Source organism: Globicephala melas, chromosome 11 (genome assembly GCF_963455315.2).
Source record: "Globicephala melas chromosome 11, mGloMel1.2, whole genome shotgun sequence".
NCBI lineage: Eukaryota > Metazoa > Chordata > Mammalia > Artiodactyla > Delphinidae > Globicephala > Globicephala melas.
The window spans coordinates 45,426,581-45,448,003 of NC_083324.2; the positions used below are offsets into that span (position 1 = coordinate 45,426,581).

The 21,423-nt window shown below is 59.7% G+C and overlaps 2 protein-coding genes across 5 annotated transcripts; one reads left to right on the forward strand and one right to left on the reverse strand.

Annotated features, from left to right (window-relative positions):
• Nucleotides 1-2,839: 2,839 nt before the first annotated feature.
• On the forward strand, nt 2,840-12,736 carry KLHL40 (kelch like family member 40). Its single transcript, XM_030830262.2, has 6 exons — nt 2,840-3,997; nt 5,497-5,657; nt 5,920-6,027; nt 6,231-6,416; nt 8,591-8,737; nt 9,599-12,736. Exons 1-6 carry the CDS (start codon nt 2,840-2,842, stop codon nt 9,708-9,710), a joined length of 1,872 nt encoding a protein of 623 aa, XP_030686122.1. The 3' UTR covers nt 9,711-12,736.
• HHATL (hedgehog acyltransferase like) lies at nt 10,378-20,065 on the reverse strand. 4 transcript variants are annotated; one of them, XM_060307358.1, is made up of 12 exons: nt 19,225-20,059; nt 17,468-17,586; nt 17,014-17,081; nt 16,352-16,465; nt 16,031-16,225; nt 15,454-15,663; nt 15,051-15,222; nt 14,407-14,551; nt 14,255-14,290; nt 11,311-11,512; nt 10,764-10,908; nt 10,378-10,577 (listed from the first exon to the last, which is right to left on the reverse strand). In XM_060307358.1, exons 1-12 carry the CDS (start codon nt 19,533-19,535, stop codon nt 10,453-10,455), a joined length of 1,842 nt encoding a protein of 613 aa, XP_060163341.1. In that variant the 5' UTR covers nt 19,536-20,059; the 3' UTR covers nt 10,378-10,452. The 4 variants fall into 4 exon arrangements, with proteins under 4 accessions (XP_060163341.1, XP_030686123.1, XP_060163339.1 ...); XM_030830263.2 differs by having other exon boundaries at nt 10,764-10,905; nt 19,225-20,057; XM_060307356.1 differs by lacking the exon at nt 10,378-10,577 and having other exon boundaries at nt 10,590-10,908; nt 19,225-20,065.
• Nucleotides 20,066-21,423: the final 1,358 nt, after the last annotated feature.

The window sequence follows — 21,423 nt, forward strand, 5'->3', positions numbered from 1 at the left end:
CAGCGCCGTAACGTTTAAAAGGATGAAGTGAGATGACAGTTTCCTTTGATTCAACTACAAGCCCTGGAGTCCTGCTTCCTCCCTCCCACATCCGATCCCTGGGCCTGTCCTTGGGTGAGAACAGAGTGGGTGGGGCAGAGATGACACAGGATTGGCCATGACTTAATGACTTGATAGTTGTTGAAATGGGATGCTGGGTACATGGGAGATCAGTATATCATTCTCTCTCTGGAAATACATGCATTTCCCATAATTATAATTTAAAAATAAACAGTGATTCCCCATTTCACTGAGGGGAAAAACTGAAGTCTGTACACTGGCCAGACATGATACCCCACCACAACCTCTCTGCCCTTATCTCCTACTCACCTCCTCGTTCATTGTTCACTGGCCTCCTTGCTGTTCCTGGAACATGAGGGGTGCACTCCTGCCTCAGGGCCTTTGCTCAAGCTGTTCCCCTGCTTGGAAAGCTCCTCTGCATTGGCTTGAACCTGCTCAGGTGTAGGCCTCTCAGTGAGTCCATCCTGACTGTTCCACTTAAAATTGTGACCACCTCCACCTGTCATTTCCCATGCCCCCTTCCCAGCTACCTGTCACCGTAGCAGTTCTCATCTGACACCCTGCATGTATTTATGTATTTATTTGTTGCCCCCTCCCTCAACTGACGGTAGGCTCCATAAAGACAGGAATTCTTGCCTGATGTGTTCACTGCTGAATCCTCAACATTTAGAAGAGTGCACAGTAGGTTCTCAATGAATGGATGTGCCACTTGTAAACATTCTAGTAGAATGCCTGGTAGGAAATGAGCACCATGGAATTCATCATAATCTAAAAATATGTCATTGAGTCATCTGATAAATATAAGTTAATTGTTCAGTCAGTACCTTCTGTCCTGGTCTTTGGTAAATGAGACTCTGACTAACAGACATTTTTTTTTTTTTTTTTTTTTTTTTTGGCGGTACGCAGGCCTCTCACTGCTGTGGCCTCTCCCGTTGTGGAGCACAGGCTCCGGACGCGCAGGCTCTGGACGCGCAGGCTCAGCGGCCATGGCTCACGGGCCCAGCCGCTCTGCGGCATGCGGGATCCTCCCGGACCGGGGCACGAACCCGCGTCCCCTGCATCGGCAGGCGGACTCCCAACCACCGCGCCACCAGGGAAGCCCTAACAGACATTTTTTGTTATTTGCAGGAAGCAGCAAGGTAGAAAGGGATTCCCACGGTCTTTGGAGGTAGGCAGATCTGCTTCGAATCCTGGCTCAGCCACCTGCCAGCTGTGTGACTTGGCCAAGCTGCTGAGCCTCTCGGAGCCTGGTCTCCTCACTGATGCTTCTTACTGGAAGTGCCCTGCAGTCCAGGGCCGGGCTGGAGGCCCCTGGGTGAGCCTTTGCCCTTTCTGAAAGACAGACAGGACCACCTCCAGGAACTGCCTGGGTGCTGTGCCCCTCTGGGAGCTGCTGGTGGGGTGAGCAAGCAGGTTGAAAGCACTGATCAGAGGGACAGGCAGTGACATCACTGAGATCACAGAACGGGGAGGTGACTCAGTCCTGGCCCAGGCTGAGGCCCCCTCCCAATCCCCCCTGCCCCCCGCAAGCCTGAGGTTATAAACAAGTGACTCAGAAGAATGGTGGGAGAATGCCCCATAGCGGTTCACACCAGTGTCTCAGGGGCTAAATTTAACCCACAGCTGCACCCTCTGGCACTTTGGGAACAAGTTAGTCTTGGCGGCTGAGGCGGCAGCTGAAGCTGATGTGTGTGTGCATGTGTGGGGGAGGGGGAGGGTGGTCAGAGGTCCACAGCAGGGTGGGCATCGGGACCGGCTGTCCCAGACCACTACCCCGAGTCCATACATGCTAGCCAGGGTGCAGGGGCCCCAAGGCTGCGCAGGCTCAGGCCAAGCTTAGTATGGACCAAGAACCGAGCATAGACAGATTTCCTGGAATATTAAACTGAGTGTTATGTTTGTTTTTTGAGCCCTGGGGGTTTAAACACCTAGAATAGTTGAATCCTATGAAATTAAATCTTCTGGCATGTCTGACGACTTACAGGGTTAAACCCTGTGCCAGTGTACTCGCAGGGACACAGAACCTCAGTGCTTGGGAATCTCAGAAGAACTGAGGCCCTTAAAATTGAACTCGCCCATCTCTTCGCCATGTAGGAAGGGAAACTGAGGCTCAACAGAGGATCTGGCTTTCCCAGGACCCACAGGAAAGTGGTGACCTTGTTTATTTAAGTACCTTCTTGCTTTCTTGCACAGTCCAAGGAGGCTCTCAGAGCTGGGGCAGAAAGGGGAAAAGTCTTCCCACTTTAAAGTTGAGGCAACAGGGTCCCCATGCCCAAGTTCATTGAGCAGGAAACCCAAGCACACTGCGTCCAGGGGTGGCTGGAGCAAGATACACTCCAAGGAGGAGGCTAGAGGCACCTGGGTAGAAAGGCGGAGAAGGCATGGAGGAAGGGAGACCCTGGAAGAGGGACTCAAAGGCTTCCCTCTCCTTGGAGTGAGGGGCGGAGCTTGGGTCATCCCCTCCCCTGAGGGGTATCACCCAACCAAGGAAAGCCGTCAAAGCCTCTCTGTGCTCCGTTTAGAAATGAGACAGCGAGGCCCTCATCTTTCAGGGAGGACAGAGACACCCCACCCCTATCCCATGAGCCCCTGGGCTGAGTCAAGACTGCTCTGGGAGGGGGCCTCAGCCCAGCTGTCCCCTCTGCGTCATGTGCAGGAGGCCAGGCAGCTCGCCTTACAGGGCCCAGTCCACCTCTATATATAGTCCGGCTCCGACAGCTGCGTAGACTGTGCGCGACCCAGCAAGAAGGCAGGGAGTGCGGAGAGAAGGCCACCCACCATGGCGTCGGGCTTGGAGCAGGCGGAGGAGCAGCGGCTGTACCAGCAGACGCTCCTGCAGGACGGGCTCAAGGACATGCTGGACCACGGCAAGTTCCTCGACTGCGTGGTGCGGGTGGGTGAGCGCGAGTTCCCATGCCACCGCCTGGTGCTGGCTGCCTGCAGCCCCTACTTCCGGGCGCGCTTCCTGGCCGAGCCCGAGCGCGCGGGCGAGCTGCGCCTGGAGGAGGTGTCCCCTGACGTGGTGGCCCAGGTGCTACACTACCTGTACACGTCAGAGATCGCGCTGGACGAGGCAAGCGTGCAGGACCTGTTCGCCACGGCGCACCGCTTCCAGATCCCATCCATCTTCACCATCTGCGTGTCCTTCCTCCAGAAGCGCCTGTGCCTCGCCAACTGCCTGGCGGTCTTCCGCCTAGGCCTCCTGCTCGACTGCGCGCGCCTTGCCGTGGCCGCCCGCGACTTCATCTGCGCGCGCTTCTCGCTGGTGGCCCGCGACGCCGACTTCCTCGGGCTCTCGGCTGACGAGCTCATCGCCATCATCTCCAGCGATGGCCTCAACGTGGAGAAGGAGGAGGCCGTGTTTGAGGCGGTGATGAGATGGGCGAGCAGCGGCGACGCCAAGGGGCAGGCCGAGCGCCAGCGCTCGCTGCCCACCGTCTTCGAGAGCGTGCGCTGCCGCCTGCTGCCGCGCGCCTTCCTAGAGAGCCGCGTGGAGCGCCACCCTCTCGTGCGTGCCCAGCCTGAGCTGCTGCGCAAGGTGCAGATGGTGAAGGATGCACACGAGGGCCGCATCACCGTGCTGCGCAAGAAGAAGCAGAAGGGGAAAGAGGCAGCGGGGGCCAAGGCCACTGACAAGGGCACAGCCGAAGCCAAGGCGGAGGAGGATGAAGAGGAGGCCGAGCGCGTCCTACCCGGGATCCTCAATGACACCCTGCGCTTTGGCATGTTCCTACAGGACCTCATCTTCATGATCAGTGAGGAGGGCGCCGTGGCCTATGACCCGGCAGCCAACGAGTGCTACTGTGCCTCCCTCTCCACCCAGATCCCCAAGAACCACGTCTGTCTAGTGACCAAGGAGAACCAGGTCTTCGTGGCTGGGGGCCTTTTCTACAATGAGGATAACAAAGAGGACCCCATGAGTGCTTACTTCTTGCAGGTGCCTGGCCAGCCTTGGGAGGGTCGTGGCCAGTTCTGATTTCTGGGCAGCCCTGGGGCCCAGGAGAGGCCCGTGTCTACTTGTTGGGGAATGTCATTGGGTCTAGGCTGAGATGTAGACCGGGGAGGATGACTGACAGCCGCTTGCCTGAAGGCTGAAGATAGTTACAGGCAGTTGACAATAAGATGCACAACTTTGGTGTCTCAGTTTCAGGGAGATGTCAGCCTCAGGATGGTCTGATATGTTGGAGGCCCTAGCTCTGCACAGCAGGTGGGGTCAGGGACAGTGAGAAGGAAGAACAAGGTCAGTGTAGGGGTCCTGGCCAACAACTATGCATGAGGCTGGGACTGGAATGTGGAACGGAGTGTCTCAAACAAAGGGACCATCCTCCCTTGCTTTCCCATTGCACAGATGGGGAAACTGAGGCCTAGGAAGGACCAGGAGAGTGGGGTGCCCAGTCCAAGTTATAATGTGACAGTGGGATCTCAGAGGGCAGGAATGGTTTTCTGGTGACTGGCCATGCAGGTGTGAGCCTTGCTAGTTGGGTGAATTTGGAGACATGGAGGGGAGGGTGCAGTGCTTCAGGCTGGGAACCAGTGAGCAGGGGACGGAGATGGGAAGGAGCCTGCAGTGAGTGGTGTGCTGAGTGAGGCCTGACCAGGTTTGAGAAGGGTGAGGGGCCCTGTGGTGCCAGGGTTAAGCTGGGGCGGGTGGGAGGGGGGGCGTCTCTACCAGCCGAGGCACATCATGGGCACATTGTTTATTCTCTCTGGGCCTCTGTTCGTAAATGGGGATATTACTCTTCCTTGCTTGATAAGGTTGTTTGAAGGTTATAAAGTGTTCAACAGCACAGTGCTCAGCCCTCAGAAAACTCTCCCAAAAGATGAGCCCCTAGTATGGTTATTAAAAGACTGTTGGGGGAAATTTCCTGGCGGTCCAGTCGTTAGGACTCCACTCACTGCCGGGGGCCCAGGTTCAACCCCTGGTGGGGAAACTGAGATCCCACAAGCCGCAGGGGTGCGCCAGTAAAGGAAAAAAAAAAAAACCTGTTGGGGTACACAGGGTCGCAGACTTACACTGTAGATTTTAAGGGGTGAGTGGCTGTATTTGGATGTTTCCTGTACAGTGGGATGGAGTGGAAAACAGGGAGCAGGCAGACCTCAGTTCAAGAGTTGTACTGGGGAAGGCCAGGACGGCAGCTGGGCCTCCCTCTCAGAGGCCCCTTCTCAGCTCTGTATGGGATGCCCCATCACGGTGCTATAACGGTGGTCTCCCGGCACCTACGCGGGGTGGGACGGTCGGCTGTTCTCAGCCAGATAGGAGGAGAGGCACTGTCTCCAGGCACCGCCTCCAGTCTGCGCTGGCCCTACCTGGAGACCCGGACTCCTCTGTGACCTGGGGGTGGCCAGACGGGGCCGCGGTGGGGCCGGGCTGGGACTGGGGCTGTGGGTTGGTGGGGGACGTGGGGGGCGGTCGCTGACTGGCCACCTGGCCCGCAGTTTGACCACCTGGACTCAGAGTGGCTGGGGATGCCGCCGCTGCCCTCGCCGCGCTGCCTCTTCGGCCTGGGAGAGGCTCTTAACTCCATCTACGTGGTCGGCGGCCGAGAGCTCAAGGACGACGAGCGCAGCCTGGACTCGGTCATGTGCTACGATAGGCTGTGAGCGCGGCCTGGGGGCGGGGCCGAGGAGCCTGGGGGCTGGTCCGGGACGGCGGCGGGGCGTGGCGGGGGAGCGAGAGCCCAGGGCTAGGGGCGGAGGCGGGCTTGGGTAGGGGCTGGGCGCGGTTGGCAGGTGGGGTGGGAGCGAGGAGCTAAGAGGTCTGGGAGTTCCGGTAACGAATCGGGGGCGTCCCAATATGTGTTGGGTGGTGGGTGGATGCAGAGACGGGGGCTGAGAGCGCCCTACTCCCCTCCCCTCTAGGTCGTTCAAATGGGGCGAATCGGACCCGCTGCCTTACGCCGTGTACGGCCACTCTGTGCTCTCGTATATGGACCTTGTCTACGTCATTGGCGGCAAAGGTAGCGACAGGTGAGGCGCGGGCCAGGAAGGAGTGCAGCAGCCGGGTCGGCGGGTAGAACGGAAGCAGAGTCTCCCCGAGGCTGTCAGGGGTCTGTCCTGACTGCCTTGCGAGGCAACTGGAGGGACTGGGCCAAGGGAAGAGGCGGCTCTGCTCCCGCCTCCTGCTTCTCACTCACTGCGCGCCCACCCCGCCCCGCCCCGCCCCGCCACAGGAAGTGCCTGAACAAGATGTGCGTCTATGACCCTAAGAAGTTCGAGTGGAGGGAGCTGGCCCCCATGAAGACTGCCCGCTCACTCTTCGGGGCCACCATCCATGACGGCCGCATTTTTGTGGCTGCTGGGGTCACAGACACAGGGCTGACCAGTTCAGCTGAGGTGTACAACATCGTGGACGGCAAGTACGGCTGCTTCCCCCCTCCCTGCCCCCATTCCACTGGACAGCCAGGGACGAAGGGCCCCACTGTACCAGCCCGGCTGTGTGGCTTTGGGCCTATGTCAGACCTCTCTGTGTCTGCCCTGGCAGGAAACATAGCCTCTGTCTAGAGTCTCCACCGTGCAGCTTGGACATCAGCACAGAACTAGCCCCTCTACTCTGATCAGCAGTGAGGTGGGCTTCCCCCACAAGGGTTGTGGCCAGCCTGGTCTGCAGGAGAGAGCTCCCCGGAGATGCCAGTTTCCTCATTCAGAGACTCGTACCAGGCACTGGCCTGGTGCTAGGGATACAGCAGTGACTGAGACAGAAGCTGCCCTGCCCTGGGAGATTGGGAAGAAAACTGAGCTGGCAGACCAGTTGGACTCAGCTAGCTAAAGAGGTGGTGGGAGAAGGATGCCCAAAGGCAAAGGAAGGCTGGTGCCAAGGCATTTAGGAGAAAAAAGGCAGGCTCACTGGAGGAGAGGGCATTGGTCAGGTTGGATGGAGTGTGGTGGGTGAAGGGAGGTGGGGATTGTGGGTACTGGGGCTGGAGAGGGGGCAGTCGGGCTGAGGGACTTTATCCTGAGAGTAATGAAATGCCTCTGATGGGTTTTAAGCTCCCTTCTGTGTTTTCCTAAGATGCCTCATGGCAGCTCATGTAGAGATTAGGGATTTCCTAGGAGGCAGGGGTACAGCTGTATAGCAAGAAGTGATGGTGGTCTGGAGCTGGGGGTACAGCAGGGATGGGGCAGAGAGGATGCACTGGAGAAAGACTTAGGCCAGCGCTTTTCATGTGCCCATGAATCCCTGGGGATCACGCTCTGAATGCAGATTCTGATTCTCAGGTATGGGGAGGGACCTCAGAGTATATTTCTAATAAACTCCCTGGTGATGCTGACGCTGCCAGTCCATGGACCATACTCAGTAGCAAGAGCTTAGTAGACAGAAGAAACAGGATGTAGCAATTGATTGGATGGTGGGGGTGAGAGGGAGAGGTGGATGCTTTTGAGTGAGGGTGAGAGGTCATTTTTTTAAAATTAATTAATTTATTCATTTATTTTTGGCTGTGTTAGGTCTTCGTTGCTGCGCGCAGGCTTTCTCTAGCTGCGGCGAACGGGGGCTACTATTCGTTGTGGTGCGCAGGCTTCTCATTGTGGTGGCTTCTCTTGTTGAGGAGCACGGGCTCTAGGCGTGCAGGCTTCAGTAGTTGTGGCACGCGGGCTCAGTAGTTGTGGCGCACGGGCTTAGCTGCTCCGCAGCATGTGGTATCTTCCCAGAACAGGGCTCAAACCCGTGTCCCCTGCATTGGCAGACGGATTCTTAACCACTGTGCCACCAGGGAAGTCCCAAGGAGGTCATTTATCGAAGAACTGTTGAAGTTAGGTAGGAAAAGTGAGGGTCGAGTTAAAACATGTGGATTTGAGGTGCCTGGGTGTCCAGGAGGAGCCCACTAGGGCAAAGAGAGAGCTCGAGGGTGAGATCTGGGGAGGGGGGACAGTACTCGGAGGGGACAAGCTCCCTCAGGGAGAGGATGTTAGTGGGAGAAGCCGAGGCCCAAGCCCTGGGGGCAGCAGGGGCAGATGCATTATTCAGCAAGGAATCCCAAGACGTGAGGCTGGGAGGTGGGAAATGAAGAAAGTCACATCAGCAGAAGTGCATATGTGGACCCTGGATTCCAGAGCCCTGTGGTGGCTGGGGACCCGAGAGCAGTTTTGGAGGGATGAAGACCCAACTTCGGGAGCCAGGGGAGGGGAGTGAAGGCACCTTGAGAGTCACTGGGCCGTGAAGGGGAGAAAAGGGACGGGGCAGGAGTGCAAGGGACGGTCTCAATGGTCACTGAGGTAGCAAGCTGGAGTTGGTTCAGGAGCAAAGGCGGGACACTGGGGAGAGCCCTGGTGGGTTTCATGGGGCAGGTTAGATGGAATGACAAGGGGACAGTGGAGGGAAACGGGAGGGGCAAGAGAATGGGGAAGAAGTGAAGACCAGAGGGCATTCCCGAGAGGTCAGGAAGCAGGTTGGGCTGGGAGCACGGGTGCCTGGGAGTCGGATTTTGCAGGGTGCAGCTGAAGCTGTGAGTGCTGGCGGGCGACAGTCACTGGGCTCGCTGCGGCCCCCCGGGGGCGGGTGAGGCACCTCCTCACGCCCCCTCCTTCCTGCCAGGTGGGCGCCCTTTGAGGCCTTCCCACAAGAGCGCAGCTCGCTCAGCCTGGTCAGCCTGGCGGGCACGCTCTATGCCATCGGCGGCTTTGCCACACTGGAGACTGAGTCCGGGGAGCTGGTTCCCACAGAGCTCAACGACATCTGGAGGTGAGCCTGGCCCTAGGGAGGTGAGGGGAATCGTGAGCAAGGCCAGCTGGGCACCGAGGCAGCGCCCAGCAGGCTCATCTGTGGGCAGAGCTGATCCCTCTTCCAGGAAATCCTGTGGGCACAGGGCAGCAGACATGCCTCGCTCAGCCCAGGGTCTCTCCAGTTTGTTGGGAAAGTCTGGGTTTGCACACATGGTACCACACCCCCCTGTGGGGCATCGACAGTGTCAGTCAGGACCTGGTGCCAAGGTTAGGGCCCAGACCCACAGAACCGGGCCCCAGGGAGCAGAGCAGGCCCTGAGAGGCAGCCAGTTCTTCCCTCTCCCCTCCCTCCTGACGGGGAGAGCTGGGTCGGGATTGAGAAGTAGCTGGATCCCAGCTTCTCAGAGCCATTGCTTCTATGGCTGGTCCTAGCTGGGGGTGGAGGGGAGAGGTTTCGGCAGCCTGGGGCAGCTTCTGAACCTTCAGTGATGCTCAGTGCTGCAGGCAGCCTCTAGAGGGCAGTGCTGCTGGGAGGGCAGGACCCCGGGGGCACTTCTCGGAGAGTTGAGTACAGAAATTCTCAAGAGGAGGGGTTTGGGGAGGTGCAGACCTTCCTGGAGGGAGGTGGACTTCAAGGAGTGTGGGCTTCCTGAGAGGGGGCTCTTCCTGGAAGGTAGGGCAGGTGTTCTTTGGGGGTGGGACCCTTTTCCCAGAGCGTGGGCGCTCTCCAAGAGCTGGCCTTCCTGGAGATGGGCCTGAGGCTGGGGGGCGGCACTCCCCAGGGGTGGCCTACTGCACCCAGCCACCCCTCCCTGCTGGGTCCCACCCAGGACTTGGCTGACTGAGCTCCTCGTCCGTGTCTGCACTCCTCCCACCCCAGGTACAATGAGGATGAGAAGAAGTGGGAGGGGGTCCTGCGGGAGATCGCCTATGCCGCTGGCGCGACCTTCCTACCTGTACGGCTCAACGTGCTGCGCCTGACCAAGCTGTGACCCGCCCAGAGGACCTGACTGCGCGCCCCCCATGCTGCAGCCCACACAGGCCCGGCCTTCTGGGATGCGGGCTCCAGGGAGGAGTCTGGGAGAGGCAAAGCCCACCTGTATCCCATCCCGTCACAGTGCCCGAGGGGCCGCTTCAGCCAGGAAAGGGAATTCGCTGCCTGGAGCTAGCCTTTCGGGCAGGGACGAGAAACTCCGGTGTCTCCATATCCCGCGTGTTCCTGGTCCATGAGGCAGAACCTCGGGGGGTGGTCAGGCTGCATCCTGGCCCAGCCCCAGCCTGGCTGTGTGTGCCCGTAAACTCCCCACAGAACTCAGTCTCCTCGCCCGTCAGATGGGGGGGTGGTTTCCCATCGAGTGCACCTTGCAGCCTGGGTAAGTCTCCTGTAAGAAGAATAAAGTGCCTTCCGAGCCAGCAGCTCGGGGTCTGGGGTCAGGTGCTCCAAGCGTCAGCGACCAGGTGGTTTGAAGACCTGGGGCTTCCGTGTTCAGCGGCTGGGCTGCCAAGGTCGGTGGTCTCTGCCCTCCACGTGTGTCTCCTACACGTTCTGTTTGCGCCAAGAGCTTGAGCCCCCTCCCTGAACCTCCAGCTCCTCATCCAGCCTGGACGGGGAGCCAGGAGACTGCTGGAGGAAGGGGCAGGGGAGAGCCAAAGCGCGGTAAAAAGTCTTTTATTGTATCAGTCGGGCCCCTCCCAGGAACAGCTGAGCAGAGCCCATCCGTCTCCCCCTCTCCCCTACTCCGACTTCTCTTTGTCCTGCTTCTGCTCCTCCTCCAGCATCAGGGTTCGCTCTCGCTCCTTCACCAGCTGGACACCACAGTAGGTGACAAACAGGACGGCCAGCGTGGTCTGGGGGAACCCTGTGTGGGGAAGAGGTCATGCGCGCCTGGAAGCAGCTCCCCTTTCCCCCAGTGACTCTTCTCTCTCCCCGCTTGACTGTGCCTCCCTGCTGAGTCCCTGGGGAATTGCGGTGGGGTGGGGACATTTCAGGAGGTCACAGTCCTTGAGGTCGATACCTGGCATATTCCGTATCCCCCGTCCCTCACCTGTGAGTAGCAGGCGCTTGGCGACCAGCTCTGTGAACTCAAAGCTGTTCAGGCTTACGAGGTTGTACATGATGATGGCCCAGAAGTTCATGGCCCCAAAGATGGCTCGGACCCTGCGGGACATCTGCTCTGACAGAGAGGCCTGCTGGGTCCAGGACAACATAGGCAGTGAGGTAAGAGGCCCAGGGGAAAGAGGACGTGGCGGGTCAGAGGCCTTGCCTAGGTGGCCACCTGGGTCCTGGGGATATGCCTGTGTCCCTGAGAGTCCCCGGTCAGCTCTCCCTCATTGTTAAAAGATGGGAAACTGAACTCTGGAGAGAGGGCAGGGCCTGAACAACGCAGCCAGGCCTGGGTGCCCCCCGACCCTGCAGGAGGGAAGGGAGGGCCAGGTACCCACAGAGGGGGCCATTGCCCCGACGACCCGGAGGGGGGTGGTAGTGAGAAAGTCCTGGCCTGGCAGCCAAGTGTGGCTGGAAGACTCCAGAGAGCAGTAGTGCCACCCCCTCCAGTGCCCCAGACAACCCAGCCCCAGACCTTCCTTGCTCACCTCAATTCGTGCCAGGGGCCCCCACTCTGCCAGCTTCTGTACCCAGAGCTCAAAGTTGAGGCCAAAGCAGTTTAGGCATGACCACAAGTAGACAGTATCACAAGGTCCGAGCCACAGAGTGGTGACGGCAAACGTGGCCACAGTGGCCACCAGCTCTGGGATCACCTCAGAGTGCTCCCCACCGACGTGGTCATACACGTACCTGCAGGCAAGGCGGGAAAAGGGGCCGCTGGGAGTGTGGGGAAAGGCAGGTGGGAGACGGGCAAAGGATACACCACGGGGGCAGCTTCCTCAACGCTATCATCCTGGGCACATTCAACACCCTGGGCCTCAGGTGGCTGCCTCTCCTCTACCCAACTTCAAAATGTGGAGGGCTCAGCCTTGAACTTCCTGTCTTCTCTAGCTGCCTTCATTTCTCCAAGCGATCTCATTCAGACTCTGAATACTGTCTCTATGCTGACAGGCCCCAAATCTGTCTCTCTAGTCTCTCTCCTGACTCATATATCCAACTGTTACCAGACATCACACATGAAGGACCAACTCCCCCATCCCTGCCCAAACCTACTTCATTCCCATCTCAGCTAATGATACCACCATCCATTCAGTTGCTGGCCAGAAGCCTTGGTACCATCTTGGATTCTCAATTCCCCTCTCCACTCACATCCAGACCAGCAAATGCTATACGGGCTCCACTCGGTCCTGAGCACTGCTTATCACCTCCACTAACACCACCCTAGTCCAGGGGATCATCTCCTGTCACACAGATCACTGCAAGAGCCTCTTAAGTCATCTCCCTGCTTCTGCCTCTGCCCCCTACTGTCCGTTGTCCACACAGCAGCTAGAGGCATCTTTTAACAGTGTAACCCAGCTCGCCTCACTTCCACAATCGCACCCTCCCGCGACAGCTCCTCATTACAGTTAGAATAAACTCAACCACCTTCCTGTGGCTAGAAGATCCCATGTCATCTGGTTTCTGCCTCCCACCCTGACCTATCACCCACCACTCTCCCCTTCATTCACTATGCTGTCCCCTTACTGGTCTTTCTGATACTCAGACACACACAGCTGGCTCCTGTCTCAAGACCTTTGCACCTGTTGTTCCCTCTGCCTGGAATTCTCTTCTCCAAATTTCGTTATCACTCAAGTCTCAGCTCATCTCACAGAGGCCTACCCAAACCCCAACTAAAGAAGCTTCTACCCCATTACACTCTTTTATTTTCTTCATAACGCTTACCACTCTCTAAAATTATCTTTTTTTTTTAACCTGTTTATGGTCTGTTTCTCTCCACTAGGCTGTAAGTTCCATGAGTTCACAGCCTTTGTCATGTTCACTGCTGTATCCCCAGTGCCTAGAACAGTGCCTGGCACGTAGTAGATACTCAATAAATATCTGTTAAATAAATTCAATAGAAGACCTATTGCATAACCAGCCTCTCTGTTCCTTGACCTCCTCGTTTCACCAATGGTTTCTTTTCCACTCCACCTCAGTCACCCACTCCCATGGCCACACCCCAACTTTTGCACCACTTGTTTGATTCCTTCCTAATTCCCATCCTTCACCCTGCCCCCCCCACCTGACCTGAGTCCCTAGCTCCACTTCTTCAATCTCATTGACCTCCCCCCCACCTTCCTCATCTTGTGACCCCCTCCTATTTTTACCACCCTTCTTAACTGTATTCAATGAGTCATCATTACAAATAACCTAAAAACCCTTCTCCCTCACTTCTTCCTTCTCACCCATCTGGGAAAGCCCAATCACCCACTTTCTCCTCACCTGCACCCAGGAAGCGAAGCCCTGATGGGAAAAACCCCACACCTTCACATATTAGAATCTGTAAACCCACTACCGCCAACCCCACTTGAGCTGTCAGTGCCACGGTTTCTCTGGCCAGCATCTTCTCTCAGGCTCTGCCGTGGCTACTCCACCTCATCTCTCCTGCACGCGTGAATGGGTGTGGTGATCTAGGCAGGAGGAGAGAGGCAGCATCTGTGTGCCTCCCTCCATCCCCAACCCTGCATCTCTCAGCTGATGACCCTGCCTCCTACTTCATGGAGAAAACCGAAGCTTTCAGGAGGAATCCCTCACCTTTCCACACTCACCTGCCATTCTTCTGCATCCACACTGGCCCTTCTTCCTCCTCGGTGGCCGAAGCCAGAGCTCTGCCTGGTTCCGTCGCCTCCTCCCCTTCTCAGGGAGCTCACTCCATCAATCACCCCTCTATCCTGCGCTGCCAACTTCCTCCTTTCTATTGAATAATTCCCCTCGGCACCCAAGCATGTCCCATTATTTCCCGTCTTTAAAACACCCACTTCTCCCTTCGGCCACTTCTGTGTGTCCCCCTTCAGTACTAGGCTTCTTCCAGGAGCTGTCCACACGGGAACTACCCTGCGGTTCCTCTGTCCTCCACGTCCCCAGCCCCGACTCCTCCCCGCCCCTGCCTCTCCGGGGAAAGGCTGAGAACCTCCATGCCACCCACGCTCACGCTCAGTCTCTGGCTTCCTTGACACCAGCAGCATCTGACCCAGTTGCCCCTACCATGCCAGGATGGTCTTCCCTTAGCTTCCAGGGTGTCCCACGGTCCTGCCTTTTCTCCTGCTCCTCTGACCGCTCCTTTCAGGCCCTTCTGCCGGCTCCTTCAACCAGAGTCCTTCCGGGCACACGACTTCCTGGGAGTCATCGCCCTCTCCTTCCTGATGCCCTCAATCCACGGCCAGGTGCTGTCCAGGCTGCCTGCTGTGTGTCTCCACTCCATTTCTCTCACCTCCAGGGGCCCCACCCAAGTCCAAACCTCTGTCTTTCACTTCGACCTCTGCCATGACCTCCTCCCTCCGTCCCTGCTTCCTCTGGCCCAGAGGTGATCTTTGAAGACGTGGACCCACCTGGCCACGGCCCTGCTCAGCCACCTGGGGGATGGCTGTGACATCCCACCCCACCCCAACTCACCTGCAAAGCCAGTCGTTGATGCCACGGTCAAAGTGCCTGTGGGAGGAGAGCATACGGGTGGGAATCAGCCAGGAGATGAGCTCCGGGGCTTGGGGCAAAAGGCGAAGGGGAGGTGGGGATCCCGGAGGCGAGTCCCTGGACCTCGCACTCACGTCTCGGAGAAGACGTAGAGCGCTGTGATGCACTTGGGAGGCCGCGGCGGGTCCAAGTGGTCGAGGCGCGCCACGGTGTTGACGACGCCGAAGAGGACGGCCGCCTTCACCCAGTCGTACACCAGGTTTGAATAGGCTAGGCCAGCTGGGGACAAGGGGTCGTCACGGCCCGGGGGGCATCACACCGACCTTCCCACCCCGTCCCCCATCCCACCCCGGGTCTTCCCAAATCCAGGGGAGGCGCGGAGCCCTGCCCTCCCCTACGGATACTCTCTCCCCAGCTCGGGGTGGGGGTGGGGGTGTCCTTGCGGCCCGGCCGCCCCCACGGAGGCCCCGCCCCCACGTCCTGCGGGGAGGAGCTGGCCCCAGGGAGACCCTATCCGGTTGGGGAAATCAGCCCCAGGCCCCGGCGAGGTGGGCGGCCTCTGTCTGGTACCGCTGCCCGGCGTCACGGGGCAAACCTACCTCCAAGTCCCACGCGTTTCAAAGGCTAAATCCCCGCTCCCCCACCCTGCGATAGGTGCTGTCCCCCGGGGCGCCAGCTTCCCCAGCTGTGACTCCGCCGCCATTGGGGCGCAGAGGGTCCGTCCTTCTGAAGTGGCGGCCCCGACCCCATCCCTGTTCTGGGCCCGGCGCGCACCCACCGAGGGCGCTGTCTGGGAGGCGGCTGGCGAACTTGAGGTCATTGGGGATGGTGAGGATGTAGAAGAAGTGGAAGAAGATGTCCACGGCCACGATGGCTACCACGCTGAGGCCCGCCTGGGCCCGGATGCGCCACAGCTCGCCCTCTCGCCGCACCGGCTCCACCTGGCTCACCTGAGGGACGGCTAGGGTCTGAGTGGGGGAGGTAAGCCCTGCGCGAGGAGCCCTGTCTGAGCGGTGAGTCACGAGCTAGCTGTCTGGGGATGCAAGGGTGAGGGGAGACGTGGCTTCATCCTGGCAACGCTGAGAGTGGAGACACGAGCCCCTCTGGGGTCTGAGGGGCGTTCACTTCCGCCCGGGGGGGGGCGCAGTCCTGTCTTGGGAGCCCACAGGGTGTCCCCTCACCTGAGCGTGGAAGCGATCAAAGGTCATAATGGGCCCGAAGAAGAAGAAGGGCAGGTAGAAATTGTACTTGAGCAGGTCAGCTAGGGAGTAGCGGCGGTCAGGGTGGGCACAGCTCTCCAGCGCAAAGCTGGTACAACGCAGCACCGTGAAACCACTGCCCCCGTGAAACAGCACCTCTTGAAGATCAAAAGTCCCTGTTACAAACCCGCTCTGGATGGGAGAGAACAGGCCGCCAGCTCACCAGGGGGCCCCTTGCCTCCAGGAAGCCCACCCAGCCTCCTGCAGGGGCCCAGCCTGGTCCTGCCGTCACTCTCTCTGCCAGCGCCCGTCAACACTGGCCACCGAGGGCCAATTTCATAAGTGCTGGGGCAGAGCAGGGAAGGAGCTGGACGTGTCTCTGCTGCGGTGGAGGCGACCGCCTTGTGGGCAGGGCTTGCTCCATGGTCAGAGGCTTGAAGACGGGTGGGAAAGTGAAGGAAATGCTTGGGGAGACTTGGGAGGCAAACGTTTTGGATGGGGTGAGAGGTTTGGGGTCCTATCCCTGCACCCTCCACCCCTGCCCCGCCCCAGCACACACCTGCCAGGAGATGAGGGGGTCCAGCTTGAAAGAGGCGAGGCTGGCCAGGCCGAGGCCGAGACAGAGCCAGGGCTGGTGCAAGAGTGAGACAACATAGAGGCCCACGCAGTGGCCAAGCAGCAGCAGCAGGTACCAAGGGCCCATCGTGCCCACCACCGCCAGGGCCCCGTACACAGCATACATCCAGGAGCGGAGCTGTGGACAGGGAGGAGGCTTCGTCTATCTCTCCATGTGGACGGAGGTGGGAGCCCAGGACGGCTTCCCCGCAACCCTTGTGGCTGAGGGGGAGGGGGAGGCGGGGGGGGCTCAGGTCCAGCTCACCTGGGGGGCAACCATAGTGCAGAGTTTCGCAAACAGCACGTGTCCGGAGAGAGCGAGGAAGATGGCGTTGCGGAAGGAGGTGAACCACATCACCCACTCGAAGTCAGCCACGTCCTGGGGCGGGCCCAGGCAGGTTAAGGTGGGGCGGGGGCAGAGTGGGCTGGCGCTTGGGCTGCTCAGAGTCTCAACCCCTTCCCTGCCCCCAGAGTCTTCTTGTGCATTAGAGGAGAGCAACGGCTGAGGTCCCTGCCTTCCCCTCTGAGGGAAGTACCAGGAAGGTAGGTAGAGAGGAATGAGGGGCACCACGTGGGCTGCCCTGCTGCTCCGGGCTCCCCCTCTGTCCAGCACATTGCCTGACATTCCACCATTACTGCGTTGTTCCTGGGGAGGATGGTGCTGGAGGCCCTGCGGAAGCCCGTCTCGGTTTGTTTCCTAAATGAGCAGGGTCTGAGGCAGGCTTGATCTGGCCCCAGGAGGACAGAGGAGGGGCCAGTGGAGAAACTGAAGATGCTGAAAATTCAAGCCAGAGACCTTCCCCATTGCCAGCCCTCTGTTATGTGGGACCATTGGGAACAGGGGAGCGCGGGGAAGGGTTTGGGACAGGAGAGATGGGCCAGAGATCAGAGACCCCGGTCAGGGACCCTGCGCTGTGGGGGACCTACCATCTTCCGGCCAATGTACTCCCAGCCAGGTCGCACAGACTCCCGGAAGGCTTTCCTGTGGGCCCCACCTGAGAACAGAGTCTGGTCTCAGGGCGCTTCACGCCCACACCTGCCTCTACAGCAAGGCTGATGCCACCCTCGGGGGACGGGAGAGGGTCTGGGTCTCTCTCCGCCTCTGCTTCTCTCTGGGTCTCACTGTGTGTGTGGGGCCAGGTCTCTGTATCCCTGAGTGTCTGAGACACACTCTCTCTCTTCCTCTGGCTCTGCCCAGGTCTCTGTCAGTGCTTCTGCATTTGAGTCTCCCTGTGGCTGCATCTGACTCGACCCCCTGGCCCCAAGGCCTAGGGACTGCCCTTGAGTCTGGAGCTCTAAGTTTCTGGCCTTGCTGGGTGGAGCCCTGAGACCCCCAGCGGAAGAACGGTCCCACCCCTCTGTCCCGGGGCCCACCTGTTACCTTGTGAAGCCTCAAAGAGGCCCCGGCCAGCATAGCCTAGGGCCCCGCTCAGCACCAGGGAGTACAGGCCCAGCTCTGCCGCGGGCAAGGCTGTCTTGACGCCCATAGCCTGGATGGGGCTGAGGGAGACAGATTGGGTGAGGGCACCGCTGCCCCCCGGCCCTGCCTAGCCCAGTTCATGGTCCCCACTGAGGTGAAGCGGTCCCCATTCTGAAGAGAGACAGCCCCTTGGGCATCTCATGCCACCATTCTCCCCGCGCATCTCCCACTCCTCCCAGGCCCCCTGCCATTTGGTGCCCCCTCCTAGCCGCTACTCTCGGCCCCTCCCCCTTCCCACTGAAGGCTCTCGAAAGCATTGTCTTCGCTCAGCCGGCCTTCTACACCTTCATCCACTCCTCCATACCTTTCAGGTGGACCGGTCCCCACCCTCTGCTCAAACTGCTCCTCCAAGGTCTCAGATGACTTTCTTGTGGAGAAACTCCCTCTGCATCACCTCAGTCATATTTCTGGCCCCTAGGGTTCCCACTCCCCTCAGGAAGTCTCTCTCAACTCCTGACAAATCCACCCCTCCTCCGGGCCCCTTTCTCTGATTCCATACCCTCCTGAGCTGCCTTTACTTCCTGTGACCTCCCCACGGGAGGAGGGAGGTCTAGCCTATAGCTTCTCATTGACCCCCATTACGCCAACCAGCCCCTGAGCCCCAGCCTGCCACATCCCTGGTTCCTGCCTGTGTCTGTGGCCACACCTGCCCACTCTCTCAGTGCTCTGTGTATCCAGGCCCGGGATGCCGGCTGGAGGCTGTGCTATTTGAGGAAGAGCCCTGGGGTAGTGGGTGTGGGGCTAGGCTGGGCCAGGCAGACACCGGGGAGTGTGCTGGCCGCTGCCCAAGGTGCTGACCAGCATTGGGCTTGGGGTGAGCCTGGCCACTCCCTCCTGCCAGGGCCTAGCTCATCCCCAGGAGTCCTCCTGGGTCATCCCTGGGACCTAAGCTAGCACCTGTGCCCTCTCTATGCTGCTCCGGCCTGACCCGTGGCCATCCTTTCAGGCTGGGCCGAGCGAGGTGGCTGGCATGGCCCTCTCTCCCGCCCCAGATCCTCTATATCTCCCTCACCAATTCCGAAACCGGCTCTCCTGGGCCGCCACAGTCGGCATTCTCCCCATTACACAGATGGAGGGCTCATGGACCAGAGAGGGGCAGGGACCTGTCAAGGTCACACAGCGGACCAGGGACAGGATTGAGTGTTCTCAGTGAGCCCCCCTGCAGTCTCTGATCGGAGAAGACTGTCCGCTGCTCCTGCCCCTACCGGCGGCCTGCCGGACCTGACTTCTACACCGCCGGCCTGAGGGCTGACGCACCTCCCCATGGGCCGGGTGGGGGTAGGGAGGCCCTGAGGATCGGGTTAAGGGAGCAGAAGCTTGAAACCGGAGCACGGTGAAGAGCCTGCGAAATAGCTTTGTCAGCTGCCTCCCACTCTCCACTTTCCAATTTTAGCTCCCCGTGGCCGGTGCCGGGTGTCCCCTGTGAGGCCTCTGTGAGCAAGGCCAGGGCTGGCCCCCAGCCTGGGACCTCTCCTGATAGACCCCAGACCTGGGCCAGCCTGTGGACAGAGGAGTGCCCCCTGCCCACTGACCTGCCCGCCTGAGGTATACCTGGAGTAATGCCCACTTTGGGGCCTGAGGTTTGCGATAAGGGGCCTGGGGTGGGCTCTACAGGTCTCAAGGACCCCGTAGTGGCTACATCCCTGGCTGGCACTGACCTTGAGGAAGCTGTGAGGGACCCTGGCACACTGCCCACCTCGGGGCTCTGGGGTCCTGCGTCCGACCGTGCGACCGTCCGACCAGCTGGGCTCTGGGGCCCCGGTGCGGTTGTCCAGCTCTGGGGTCCCCACGCCCTCGAGGCTGTGAACGGTGAGTGGTGACAGCAGGAGGGGTGGGGGAGGAGGAGGGCAGGGAGGAGGTGGCCTTTCTGGAGCGGAGCTGCGCGAAGTGGAGCAGAGCTGAGTGCTGCAGAGCTGCTGGCCACAGGGAGCTGCAGGGAGGATTGGGGAGGGGCAGAAGGGGTGGCCATTGGCACAGGCTCAGACAGGGACACCTGGACCTCACTTCGACCTCCCTCCCCTGGTCCGTACAGCCTGTGTCTCCTTCTCACTGCTGGCCAGGACTCTCCTCTTCCAGGAAGCCTTCCAGGTGGCCCCCGCTGGCCTCTCTAGGCTTGTGAGCTACACCCCCACCATGCAGACACATGCTCATACCATGCACACACTTTCACGTGCAGCTCCATGAATTCCAGCGCACACCTTTACATGTGAATTCCCAACGGCTGTCCCATGGCACACCCACCTAGCCCCCTGCCCTGGTCCATTTCATCATGCAGAGAATCCTGGCTGGCCAGGCATCAGTGCCTGGGGGTGGACTGACTTGCCTAGTGGAATTGTAACTGGCAAGAGACATGTGGGCCCCATACCCCAGCCCTGTCCCATAGGGAGCTGACCAGGTGGAGGGGAGCTAGCAGGGTCACTTGAGTGGGTCCTTGGAGTGGCTGACATCCTCTCCACGGCAGGGTGGAGGCGGACAGCACTGTTCCTAAGCAAGCAGGACTCCTCTGGGGGAGGGGAGTGGGGGGAAGGGGCAGCTGAGGCGTCAGCGCAGCCTACCTGACGCAGAGGGGGTATCCTGAAGGCCACCCCACCGTGGCCTCAGAGCCCAGCTGGTTGGACGGATGCATGGTTGGACGCAGGACCTTGGAGCTCCATGGTGGGCAGTGTGCCAGGGTCCCTCACGACCTCCCCAAGGCCAGTGCCACCCAGGGATCCAGCTACTCTGGGGTCCTTTGGGATGAGGATCTCAGAGCCTGTGAGGGCCTGTTTATGCATGTGCGTGGGGGACAGGGTCTGGAGGGTGGAAGGAGCTGTGGGACTATCATGAGTCACAAGACAGGTCCTGGAGCCCGTGCTGACCCTCTGAGCCCAGTCACAGGCTCAGCGGAGACTGGAGGAGGAAGGAGTGTTCTCCTACCCCGACCCTCAGCAGGGGCACTTCCAGGGCCTGAGCAAGGCCTGGGAGGGAGAGTGCCCTCCCTTCCCACAATACCCGGAGGCGCCGAGCTTCCTCTCAGCACACACTCCCCACAGAGTGACACGGAGGCCTGCACGGCGGGTCCCTGACCCTGAGAAGCATGAACGGTGATTACTGCACTGGAGGGGCTGCGTGTGGGCTGCAGTCATGGATCGTGGGTGCTAGAGGAGGCCAGCGTCGGGGAGGGGGTGTGCCTGAGCCAGACTGTGGGCGTTAAGGAGGGCTTCCTGGAGGAGGTGGGGCACCCGAGTAGAGTCCTGAGGTAGAGTCAGTGGTTGTTAGAGGAGAAACAAGTTAATCACAGTTCTGAGGCTGTACCTGGATTAACTCCTTTTAATGTCACCACAACCTCTAGGGAAGTGGTTGTTACCATTTTCCCCAGTTGATAGAAGGGGAAACTGACGAACAGGAGGTTAGATTAAGTCACTGGCTCAGCCGCAGGAGCTTCTGGAGTTGATTGCCCTGCGGGGGCAAGAACCCAGCTCACCCACACCTGGTGCTGGCTGAGAGCAGCCTGAGCCGGCCGTGCAGCTGGTGCCCTCGTGAGGCTCCAGGAGAATGGCTCTGGGAGGCAGACGGGGTGGTCTGGCTTCACCGTTAGGAGCGCAGGTACAGCCAGCTGACTCGAGCCTGAGCTCCGCCTTGCTGGCAACCCACTTCTCTGCGCCTCAGATACTCATCTGGAAATGGGCACACTGCCGGCCCTGACCTCACTGGGCTCCTGGGGGGATTCGATGGCTCACTCCGTGGCCAGGGCCTGGCTCACTGAACTGCTCATAAAGAGAGGCTGTTAGAGAGGCTGAGACCCCTCGCTCCAGAGGCCAAGACGGGCAGCGCTCACACACAGCAGGAGGAGGGGTCCACCGGGCCACCGCGTGCGG

Bases quoted from the DNA above. Each gene is read 5' to 3' on its own strand.
- KLHL40 (XM_030830262.2), top strand. From the start codon at position 2,840: ATGGCGTCGGGCTTGGAGCAGGCGGAGGAGCAGCGGCTGTACCAGCAG. The intron at 6,028-6,230 runs GTGAGGCGCGGG...GCCCCGCCACAG, and splicing joins GGCGGCAAAGGTAGCGACAG to GAAGTGCCTGAACAAGATGT. The intron at 8,738-9,598 runs GTGAGCCTGGCC...CTCCCACCCCAG, and splicing joins GAGCTCAACGACATCTGGAG to GTACAATGAGGATGAGAAGA.
- HHATL (XM_060307356.1), bottom strand. From the start codon at position 19,535: ATGGCCACCCCTTCTGCCCCTCCCCAATCCTCCCTGCAGCTCCCTGTG. The intron at 16,226-16,351 runs GTGAGCTGGACC...CCCTGTCCACAG, and splicing joins GCACTATGGTTGCCCCCCAG to CTCCGCTCCTGGATGTATGC. The intron at 10,909-11,310 runs GTGAGCAAGGAA...TCCTGGACCCAG, and splicing joins GGCCCCTGGCACGAATTGAG to CAGGCCTCTCTGTCAGAGCA.